At 34.0% G+C, this 12,457-nt stretch overlaps 1 protein-coding gene across 1 annotated transcript in view; it reads left to right on the top strand.

Moving 5' to 3' along the window:
• The window catches only part of BARD1 (BRCA1 associated RING domain 1), an 86,505-nt gene extending 77,379 nt beyond the window's left edge, over positions 1-9,126 (top strand). Inside the window, exons 10-11 of the mRNA XM_068969189.1 lie at positions 7,309-7,406; positions 8,794-9,126. Of these exons, the coding sequence (XP_068825290.1) occupies positions 7,309-7,406; positions 8,794-9,126 (431 nt within the window). The remainder of the gene's footprint in view (positions 1-7,308; positions 7,407-8,793) is intronic.
• The last annotated feature ends 3,331 nt before the right edge of the window (positions 9,127-12,457 follow it).

Raw genomic sequence — 12,457 nt, 5'->3', positions numbered from 1 at the left:
TTAAAACTAGATTTTGTGTTTGAGATATTCACTGACTTGCCTGAAAGACAAAATCTTTACTGGCTGAACTCTGTAGAATGTTTGTTTAGTATTAGCTTTTTCAGTATTTTCTATAAACCAAGTAGACTGAAAAGGAAGTTTCATGTAAACTTTCTCTGTAGGGAATTGACTTACTTTAAAAATTAAACAAATTTAAATAAATCAACAAAAATATAAAACAGTCTGGATTCCTTGGATCCAAATTTAACTGGAGGTTTTCTGTTTAAATGTATTTTTCTCTTAACTGGTTAATATCTCTTATTTTTCTATATATGGAGCATCTTACAGTGTCATAGTTAATGAACTGTGCATGAACATTCTAAGAATAGGCCATAATTATGCTATTGTACCAGGCATTCTTTCTCATCATGTTTATTTTACAGATATTTTATTGGATGGTATTTATTTTGTAGAAACAGAGGTATAGATAGGAAAATTCCTTTGTCAAGATTTCAGTTTGTGCCTGAGATTCTACTTTCGTCCTAGTTTTGGTGACAATTCCTCACAGGAAACTACTAACCATCCCTGTACAGGGTGATTTTGGTAATTAAAGAAGTGGCTAGAATGAAAAATAGAAGATGTATAAATTGTATTCATCTCTTAAAGAATGAAGAAGATGGAACTGCATCCTAAAGGTGTAAACTAACCTTCAGAAAGAGAAAATGTGTTTTACTGAACTGTTCTTTCAGTACACTGCTTTCAAATCTCCTCTAGTCTAACCTTTTTTTTTTTTGAAAAAAATTGAATTCTGCCTCTTCACTTCTCATCTCATTGTGGAGGGGAGAGCAGATGGCTGTCATTTTTTCTTTCATAATCTCTTCCTCTTCCCCACTATCATCTGAGTTGAAATAAAATGTAGAAGTTTTGAAAGACTTAGCACCTAAGGAAATTGGTGTGGGAATGTGCCAAACATTTTACTCTGGACTTTTATCTGTGAGGAAAGGAAGGGCCAGATACAGTATTGCTTTGTTTTAGTTTTAGATGTGGAAGATGGAACCTAAAAGGCAATCACTACATCATTTTATAAATAACTTCATAATCAGATTAATGAACATGCTTTTCAATTAAAATTTTCTTTAAATGGATATTGAGAGTGCTGTGGAATTTTTAAAATAAAGAAAAATTTTATTCATATTTTGCTAATTATAAAAAAATAAATATACCAAAGCATTTCTATCAACTAAGATTAGTTAGGCAACTTCATGCTTACAGAAATCTTTTACCAAAGATTGTCTAAGAAAAAAAATAATAACATCTGTTAATATAATAATAGTCCTATTTCTGAGATATACCCCAAGCAAGTAATAGAGAAGGAAAAAAAACTGATTTCTATTGTTATTTCTCATAACAAGAAATAGGGGGAATAAATGGAGTGTCAGAGAATTAAGAAAATTCTGAAATACTTAAAGATATTTTCTGAAAAAAAATTTATATTTTTACGTGATAACTTAGGTCTGAAATATGAAAAACAAATTTGTTTAGACTTTTTAAAGAGCATAAAACATTTATGTCTCTTCTATCAATATTACATAAATGTGTGAGTATGTACAGGCGAAAGAAGTAAACAGTCATGGATTGGATTAGGTAGAGGTCTGTTTATAACAGTTTTAACATCAATATATGTCTCTTAAATGTTTTAGGAAGAAATTCAAATTCTTAAATTCTAATAACAATTAGATCTTCTTTTTGATCTTTTCTCAAAATTTATTGAGGAGTTAATGGTTTCATTCTTAATCAGGGAAATTAGAACCTATGTGTGTATATTGCTTGAATCTGATACAATGAATTGTTTATACCTGTTACGTAGATCTAGCCAGATACATTTTAATATGATTATTGTCCAATGAACATAGAAATCTTACAGAAATAATTTGTGTTAAAAATATGATGAAAAAAGAGCACCAAGTATGAGTTCTTAAAGTATTTTATTAGGAAAACTTTTGGCCATTAGAATGACTTTGTTCGTTAACCACATTTATAAAAAGAAGGATTGTTTTAATATTATGATTCATAATACAGGGATTTAGAATTGATACCAAATTTTGCCTAAGCAAATTTTATGATACAGTAATATATTTTTGTGATAGAAGTTGACCTGCTTCTCAGTATGCATTAAGTAAAATAAATAAACTTAGCACACTGTCTTATGAAGAAACATATTTTTATGTATAAATGTGCTTGTAATTAGAATATTGGCTTAAAATGTAGCCAAAAATAAACAATTGTTCAATGATATTTATATGAAAATGCAAAATCTAGTGATTTGTGACAGTTGATTTCTAAATCCAAATGTTTATGATGGCATGAGAGGAGTATTTACCTTTTATGTTTTCAGCCTTCATTTTATTGTCCTTCCATCCTCACTGTGGAATTTCATAATATTGGTTTTAGCTTTTACTTGCCATCCAATTTTTTAAAAGTAACAGTAAGAATAAAAGTTGTTTTCCCATTTTTGTAGAAAGTTTCCTCTTAAAAACAATTTCCTTTTGTCTAAAATTTAGTGATATGATAGCCTATTTGACTAAAAATCCCACTAGAAAAGAACCTAAAAAATAATTTTTTGTTTTGTTTTTACAACTTGGGTGTTCATAGAAAGGAAATTTACTAATATGCAGTTTTCTTGAGTTATATTAGTGCCTAGTTTGGATCTAATGACATTTATTAGGATTTTTGATTTTGACATAAAATTTTTGATTCTGTATTTTTATTTTTTTTTTTAGGATACCATTTAGCGTTGGCTGAGAGTAACATTTAATTCTAATTGTCAATGCAAATAGCCACTGGCTCCAGAAGAATAACAGTTCTTTAAAATAAGAGTTTGTTTATTGCTCTGGCTTTTGAAGAGAGTGAGCACGTTCTGTGGCTTCATCGAGGGATCATTTCCCCTTTGGACATTTGGAATTTGGAGCATTTGACAGATTTCCATTTTAAAGCTTTATTCTGTCTTCATTGAATTCTATAGCTGTGGATTCAGGAACCTACTCCCATTTGTGTAATCCTTTTTTTCCTTCTAAAACTAGGAAAAGTGACTAAGCTTAATAGAAATTAATGAACATCATCAGTGGTTCATGTAGCTAAAATGAAAATACACACCCATAGATTTGTATGGTTTTATGAAGTAGGAGGCAAGAGTGGTTACTGGAGATTTAGAATAAAGAAGTACATTTCTGGATGGTATAAGACTCTTTTTTTAAAAAAATCATATCCCAGAATTCATAAGCTGCATTAGTATGCAGCTTCCAGACGTTGCTTAGGTAGCCGGAGCTGCCTTAATGAGTTAGAGTTAATGACTTTGAGTTAAGCAGTAGTTTGGGAATTGGGCTGCTTACCTCTATATCAAAAAGTAATAAAATCAGGGCACAAGGAAAGCTTACCTGAAATGGTAGACATGATCAAGAATACATCTGAACTGAAAAGAATCTCTTCCTTTTAATAAGATAGCTCGTTCATTTCTATGTCTCTGCAAAATGATAGCTTTGGTCACAGTCTTAAAATACAACATGTGACAAGTAAAGATGTTATAAAGCATACATTTTACAAGGGTAGTGGCTTGGCACATTTTAAAGTATGTATCTTTCTGGCATATTCAGAAATCTGTGTTTATATAAGCAATATTAAGTTACTCATGTAAAGTCATTTCAGTTTGGATTCAGATCCTCCTATTTAGCTGAGAAAGTTAAGCAGTGATCTTGCATATATTTTTATTTCTGCTGAACTATTGCAGATGATGAAATAATATGGACTTTATTAAGTACAAATATAAAATGTAATTTGTTTCAGTTTTAGAAAGTATTTTTATTGCAGTATAATTGGTTTATACTGTGCTAATTACTGCTTTACAGCAAAGTAATTCAGTTATATGTATATATGCATCCTTTTTAAAAATATTCTTTTGAATTGTGGTTTATCATAGGATATTAAGTATTGTCTCTCTGCTATACAGTAAGGAAATATTAAGTTGGTGAAACTGGCCTGTTTTAAAGTCTTTATAGAGATTAATGATTACAGTATATATTATTACTTTAGATGAGTTTATGACTAGGAATATTTTGAAAGTTCTGATTGTTTAATACGGAAAATAGATTTAATAATTCTTGCTGCAGTTTGGTTAACTATGTTATTGAGTAATTAAAACTTTGATTATTATTAATAATTATCTTAATCTTAATAATAACTACCTTAATGATTATCTATTTAGGTTTGTTAAAGTAGTAACTTTAAATAGTATTTTGGCTTGTAGATTCATCCATTTCATTGCTTTGGATAAATGAAATTGGATTAGATAAATATCACTATTTAAGTTACTGAAAGTTTAAAGTATTCTTTTCATGTTGTAGTAAATCTGTTCAATTGGTTTATTGCAAAAGAAGTCAACTAGGAAGTTGATATGAAGTGTAATTATAAATGTCTACTGACAAGTATTACTATTCTGAAACTCAAAGGGTACAAATGAGAGAGTGGCAGCTTTGGTTTCAAATTAAACAAACTCATTGAATTCACTAAAGACAAAGCCAAATGCATTATTCTCTCTGCTCCCAATCTCCCAGGTAGTTAGCAGTTTTTGACATTTTGATACACTTTTTGGCTAATCTCTTAAAAATAAGGATCCTCTTATTTAGTCATCTGTTTAGTGGTTAGGTCATTTATTTTAAGAGAGCTACAATATATTAAATCTGAGTAGAGAGTACCTGGCATTTCCTAAGATGCTTTATTTTTTAAATAAAATAAAGATAGGAAAAAACTGATCTAGGAGTTGGAAGATATCTGAATTTTTTTCTCACTTATGTCACTTAAAGAATTTAACTTTCCTTTACCTGTGAAATGAAGAATTTGATTAGATGAAGCATCAGGAGTTTCAAATTGGCAGTCTTTAGTCCAAAACAGGTACAATTTATGTGATTTAGTTCATCATAATCATTTAATTTCTGTGTCTTTGAGTAAGATGTGCATATTATGATTGCAGTCTCTATAACTTCCTCCCACTTAACATGAGATACCCAACATGGTTACGTCATTTGAAAGGCTCTTTTAGGCATTATTCTCACCCAGGCTTCAAAAACTTCTCCATGTTTTCCGTGCAGCAATAATTCTATCATGTTATCATAGAACTGGAAACTGTTCCTTAGTTTTCAGCGGGGGTGGGGGGGTGGGGGGTGGGGGGGGTGGGAAACTATAGTCTCCTTCTTTAGTTGATATTAAGTGGCAGAGAGAGTTGGCAAAATGTTTCTTTTTGTAATAAGAGAATATCAGAGGAATGCATTCTTCATTTAGCTCAACAATTATAATTAGAGCCTTGGATTTTTCTGACTACCTTTACAGAAATTTACAGACCAATTACGATAAAGCTGGAAGTTTTATGATTTGAGGCATATTTACACTGAAAAAGCTGCCCTCTTGGTGTCTGCCGTCCCATTTCTCTTGATGCCGTGCTTGTCTCATTCTGCTATCTGTTAAGGCTATATTCTGTTAATTGACTAATGCTGGCATATCCCTTGGGTCAATTAAAATAATTTTGGTATGATTTTTTGATAGTTTAAATAACCAATCACATAAACCCATAAGGTGGGTAAGCAGCCAGCATAGGCACAGTGTATTTATTTATTTTTGTAGTTATACATTAGTTGTTTACTTGTTACAGTTAGATATCATAGGGGTATTCAATGTTCAGTTCTTGGCTTTATGTACTGGCATGTACAGTTCATCTAAAGAAACCAGTATAAATAAATGCTCTGCAAATATCATTAGGAGAAGGGGGCTACATATTTAAGTGACATAAAGTAAAAGGAATAATTTATATGTGAAATAATAAGTCTGAGGTAAGTCAGTTATTTGGTTATATTGGTAATGTTTTTTGTATTGATATTTAATATAGGATATCATGTAAGCACACTGTCAGTGTTTCTGGTATGATTTTGACCTAGTCATAATTTTTATTTTGACATTCATTTTTAATAAATGGTAAAATTGATAGTTTAGTATTAGCTTCATTGGAAAGATAGTTTTTCATACCCTGTGAGTGGTTATTAAAATTATATTTTTAAAATAAAGTTTTTAAGTACATACAAAAAAACAGTTTTTATAAAACTATCATATTTATAAGTTATTGATCAGAATAGGATTCAGCATAGCAGACTTAGCTAAATAGAATTCTTGTATTGAAAACATTGGGGGAAGGGGACCTCAAAACACAGACAAAACTAGCAGAAAATTAAGAATCACATGATAGAGAAGTACAGCTATGCCAGCGCTGAGCACTGAATTGTAATGTACATTCATAGCTCCAAGTTAAGAAAAATTCAGTCCCTTGACAAAGCTATGCTTTTGAAGAGATGGAGTATTCAGTCATTAAAATATTCTGACTTTTGTTATACTATATAATATCTTGGAACATCTCAACTGAAACAGCTGTCAGTTCAGTTCAGTTCAGTTGCTCAGTCGTGTCTGATTCTTTGTGACCCCATGGACTGCAGCACTTCAGGCTTCCCTGTCCATCACCAACTCCTGAGGCTTGCCTAAACTCATGTCCATCGAGTCAGTGATGCCATCCAACCATCTCATTCTCTGTCATCCCCTTCTTCCCCTGCCTTCAATCTTTCCCAGCATCAGGGTCTTTTCCAGTGAGTCAGTTCTTCACATCAGGTGGCCAAAGTATTGGAGTTTCAGCTTCAGCATCAGTCCTCTTCCAATGAACATTCAGGACTGATTTCCTTGAAGCGGCTCTAAGGCATTTGAAATACTCACCAGTCATCCCTTGGTGACTGCAGTGTGTACCTGTTGATTCCAAACATGTCAGACTCTGCTTTACTGTTTACTTTAACAAGTGCTATAGAGCCCCTGTATGTCAGATCACTTATAGTCTAACAGGAGGTTAGACATGGGATTGCCAGGATGAGTGGGGAAGATGGTTAGATCTCAGAGTCAGATCATTGTGAGCTGAACTTAACGTGGGACTTCTTATTCACTCTAATTTTGATCATGGCCATAAACTAAAATTTAGATTTTTACTTTGTACGTGGAATAATGTATTGAGTTAGGTTTTTTAGAAAGAAAACTCAAATTTGTATTTAGTACTGCCTCATTGCTAGTCTTCTGAAGGAAAGATCAATTTTACTCCGTTTTGTTTTGGCATAAGTTAGGTTTCTTTTTCTGTTTCAGAGCAATACTTAACCATGAAGAAGAAAAATCGCTTAGGTAAATGGCTTCATTTCACTGTGAAAGAAATAGTTCTCACTTGATATTTATTTTGCTTTTATCCTTGGTTTTTGCCAGGGGTGAAAGCATGTCTACAAAGCAAAGAATGTGAACAGGAAGAAAAGTATGAAATTCCTGAAGGACCACAGAAAAGCAGGCTCAACAGAGAACAGCTGGTATTTTCCTTTTGATTCTACTTTCATTGTTCTTATCATAAATTAATACTGTTATTACCATCAGGAAAAACTTCTGCCCTTTTAACAAGTACAGGTGACTGATTAAAAATTTTTGTAATTATTTATTTATTGGCTGTGTTGGTTCTTCATTGTTATGCAGGTTTTTCTCTAGTTGCAGCCAGCAGGGGCTACACTCTGTAGTTGTGCTCCGGCTTCTCATTGTGGTGGCTTCTTTTGTGTGGACCACAGGCTGTAGGGCACGCGGGGTTCGGTAGTTGCTGTTCCCGGGCTCCAGAGCCCAGGCTCAGTAGTTGTGGCACACTGGCTTATTTGCTCCACAGCGTGTGGGATCTTTCCCAATCAGTGATTGAACCCATGTCTCCTGCCCTGGCAGACGGATTCTTTACCACTGAGCCACCAGGGAAACCCCTGGTTAAAATATTAATTGTGCTCATTTCGAGTGCTTGATTCTGAGAGATGATAACAATGAGCAGTAAAATCCAGAAGGTAATAATTTCATACGGGTTCTGCATTTTGGGCATTTCAAACATTACCATAAACCTTTCAGAACCTGAGGAGTCTTAGATACAAGTAGTTTGAGAGAAGACAGAGCTGCTGCTCAGGTTTAGTTAACCATGTCTTTATTACCACATATTGAGATTTTAATGGACAAAATTCCATTTTTCTGTTGACAAACAAGTGTATTAAAAATGTTGAAGAATTTTTGTAGAAGGGACTTGTGAAGCTTTTTTTGTAAAGCACACAGAAATGTGTTTATAGCTAAGTGGCTCTCTGGCTGTGGCTTCCTAATGTGTTGTGCTGTAAGGAAAATGTTTCTAGAACCCTGGAGGCCACCCTGCCACATGCTGCCCTAGGGGAACCTGGGTTGGTAGTGTATAGGGACCTGAATGTGGATGGGCAGAGTTGGAAAGATCCATGGACAAGCTGTCACACTTACAGTGAAGTTTAGCTTGGTATATGCAAAGCATATTTTAGATACAGTAGGAAGGAATTCTTGAGGCTTTAAGTCCTAACAAGTATGAATAAAGATTCTGATACAAGAAGTTTGAGGAACAGATTTTAAACGTGTATGTATACCAAACACACATATACACACACATTCATAACACACCTAAAATGTGAGAAGAGTGAAAAGGACCAGAGTCTTCAGGAGAAAAAAATTATAGGAAACATTTATTTTCATGAGTATTTTTCTTAACCCAAAGAGTTACTTAACCCAAAGAGTTCTTGAAGTGTGTCTTGTCCTTGCACCTCACTAAATAGTTTCTTAACTGCTTATGACTTTTATTTCCCTTATTTCATGTGCAGTGTTTTAAAATATTTTTGTCTGCTTTTAATGAGCTTTTTTTGTTTGTTTTTTTTTCAGTTGCCAAAGCTGTTTGATGGATGTTACTTCTATTTGGGGGGAACCTTCAAACACCATCCAAAGGACAACCTTATTAAGCTTGTCGCCGCCGGTGGGGGCCAGATCCTCATTAGAAAGCCCAAGCCAGACAGCGACGTGACTCAAACCATCAATACAGTTGCGTACCATGCCAAACCTGATTCTGATCAGCGCTTCTGCACACAGTATATCATCTATGAGGACTTGTCTAATTATCGCCCAGAAAGGGTTCGGCAGGGCAAAGTCTGGATGGCTCCTTCCAGCTGGTTTATAGATTGTGTGATGTCCTTTGAGTTGCTCCCTCTTGACAACTGAACTCGCACAGTGTGATAACCTGTGATTGCACTGTTTTCATCAGTCACATTTTTACAAATAGGTAGACTCATTCATCGGAGAAGGTGATGGCACCCCACTCCAGTACTCTTGCCTGGAAAATCCCATGGACAGAGGAGCGTGGTAGGCTGCAGTCCATGGGGTCGCGAAGAGTCGGACACGACTGAGTGACTTCCCTTTCACTTTTCACTTTAATGCATTGGAGAAGGAAATGGCAACCCACTCCAGTGTTCTTGCCTGGAGAATCCCAATAGAGGAGCCTGGTGGGCTGCCGTCTCTGGGGTCACACAGAGTCGGACACTACTGAAGTGACTTAGTAGCAGCAACAGTAGCAGACTCATTCATATAGTTTTTTCCCTTGAATTAAGAAATATATATATATTCTTTGCCAGAGTAGGAATTCATTCTATATTTACCATTGACATTCACATACTGAGTGCTGAGACTGCTTTAGAGAATTTTTTTTTTTTAAACTAGCATATGTGTTGATTCATCATGTCTTTCTATTCACATTGTGCTCAGATGCTCAGTCACGTCCTGCTCTTTGCAACGCCATGGACTGTGCCCACCAGGCTCCTTTGTCCATGGGATTCGCCTCTCAAGAATACTGGAGTTGGTTGCCATTTTCCTCCTCCAGGGGGTTTTCCGGACCCAAGGACAGAACCCGCATCTCTTGCATCTCATGTAGGCAAATTGTTTACCCCTAGCACCACCTGGGAAGTCACTATTCATGCTATCAGATGTCAAAGATTTATGAGACAATATCAGAACTGTTGGTTACATCTACAAGTGGTATCATCATGTCTGTCGCTTTTAATGTTCTTTGATGAAAAAAATCCACACTTGCCACCAGCAAAAATATTTGCATTTGTTTAGTAAGCAGATAATACTATCAAATAATTTATTTTGGTTTTATTATAATGAAAATAGTTTACCTGGTCTAAATGTGTCACCATAGGTGTTAAAATTCTTTTGCTTTCTACAGTTCTGTTTTAGTTACTTATAATTTACCTGGATGTCTGTTCCTACATTTTTATCCCCCTTTTCTAAAAAGAAAAAAAGTCTTTTAATCAGAAAATCATGATTTGAATCTTCACATTACTGTTTTTTGGTGAAAATCAACATTGGGCTCATGATATTTTATTGTATATACTTGCTTATTAATAATCAGCTTATAACTGTGTTAATAGTATATGTATCTATCTGTGTAGAACATTTTCTCTAACATTTTAATTTCAGTATTTCTTAGGAGGTCTCACTAGACTAACAAATTTTTAGTCAAGTATAAGTGAATTAGAATGCAGTCTTTCTGGTAGACCTTAACATATATCCTTAACATAATTTTTTCATAGATCTTAATTTCTTTCTTCATAAATTGTTTTTCATGTTTAGGTTTCTGGGAGGGCAGAAGTTGGTAATTGATTTCGAACAGAGTTTGTCCAGATGATACAAATGGTTGTGACAATCAGTTTAATGGTAGCAACGAAAAGGGCTCACTCATGATTGCAGTACTGCCAAGGCTGCAGAGTAGTGGACAGGACATCTTCTGAGAATGGGGAGACCTGGGAAGGTTGCTGTGGTCTGAGTGTTCTTATTTGTGAATCAGCAAGGTAGATTGGATCATTTAAAACATTTTTCTAAGAAGTAGAATTCTTTAATAGTTTTTCTAGAAATTTAATGTACTTATAATATTGAAAACATGGGAAGGGTGTTACTGTTGAGACTTGCCAGCTTTGTCCCTTTTGGTAACCATTAGGTTAGAATATGGACAGTCTGAAGTTCATGAATATTTTAAGATCCATTTATTTGAAGTTTGAAATTTGGCTGATTGTTTCAAAATAAAGTTTACTTTAATTTCTTCTTTGCAATGTTATTTTTCCATATTAAGAAATGTATTATGTGAACACAATACTGCTGATCCTGACCTTCAAAGGGTGAATTAGCTCTGAAACACTCTCTTCAACCAGTAATGTGTTTGTTTTGCATTTCATTCTAATGGACAAAGATGAAGAACATATTTAGCAGGAAGCAATTCTGAGGGGTTAGATTATGTCTGGATTAAATAATTTAAGACTCCCTGGGATTTTGGTTGTCATTTTTGATTTATAACTGACTTTTGGTTGCTTTCTATTGCCTCATTGGTCATATCCTAGACAAATTTGTGTTTGTTTTCTCTGATCTGAATCCCTATTTGTAAAAACACTTCTGATATTTACATCTCGCCTTCCTTCGTTCATTCGCTTGATTTGTCCTCCCTCTTTGTGCCCCACTATTAAGCATTTTTATATTTGGTTTCCTTAACTATTTATTTTGACAGCAGCTAATTGATGTTAAGCTCTTGTATTTTCTGTATAGATACACTTGTAATTATTTTCATTTTTCAGCCAGAGATTCAAGCTTCCTTCTTAATTACCGTAAACCATTACAGTTGTTTGTGCTTGCATATCTCTGTTTCTTCTATAGAAGGGGCCTATTCTGCACTGTTGAAGAACGAGGCTCAGCAAGACATGTGAGGAAATCTTTCAGCTGACAAAAGCTTAATCTTTTTGAGTACTATATTTCAAATGTATATTAAGTACTTTATTACTTAAAATGTTTTGAATACAGTGTAACGTTGGTAATTTGGAATCGTGATTAAGAGTGTCATTTATTACACAGTGATTCCATTGTGTTTTTTTTTTAATTGAAATGTAATTGACAGAGTATTGTATTAGTTTCATGTGTGCATCATAGTGATTCAATACTTTATACATTTCAGATGGTCACCTTGTTAACTAGTTGCTGTTTCTCACCACAGTTATTACAATATTATTGACTATATTTCCTACGCTGCATATTACATCCCAGTGACTTAAATTTCTTTTATAACTAGAAGTCTTTACTTCTTAATCCCCTTCACTGATTTTGCCTGACTCCCAACCCACCCACCCCTTTTCCCTCTGGCAGCCACTGGTTTGTTTGCTGTATCTGTGAGTCATTTTCTGTTTTGTTTTTTAGATTCCACGTATAAGTGAAATGATAGAATAGTTGTATTTCTCTGTCTTATTTCACTTAGCAAAATACCCTTTAGAGTCTTCCATGTTGTCATAAATGACAAGACTTTATTCTTCCTTATGGCTGAATTTGTCAGTATTGTACATTTACATTGTACGTGTATGTCACTTCTTTTTCCATTATCTGTCAATAGGCACTTAGGTTCTGTATCTCGGTTATTGTAAATAATGCGTTAGTGAACATTGGGGTGCATACATATTTTCAAGTTTAATGTTTTTGTTTTCTTCAGATAAGTACCCAGAAGTAGGATTGCTGGATC

The sequence above is a fragment of the Capricornis sumatraensis genome, chromosome 3 (assembly GCF_032405125.1).
Source record: "Capricornis sumatraensis isolate serow.1 chromosome 3, serow.2, whole genome shotgun sequence".
Classification (NCBI taxonomy): Eukaryota; Metazoa; Chordata; class Mammalia; order Artiodactyla; family Bovidae; genus Capricornis; species Capricornis sumatraensis.
This window is presented reverse-complemented; position numbering and strand designations above follow the sequence as displayed.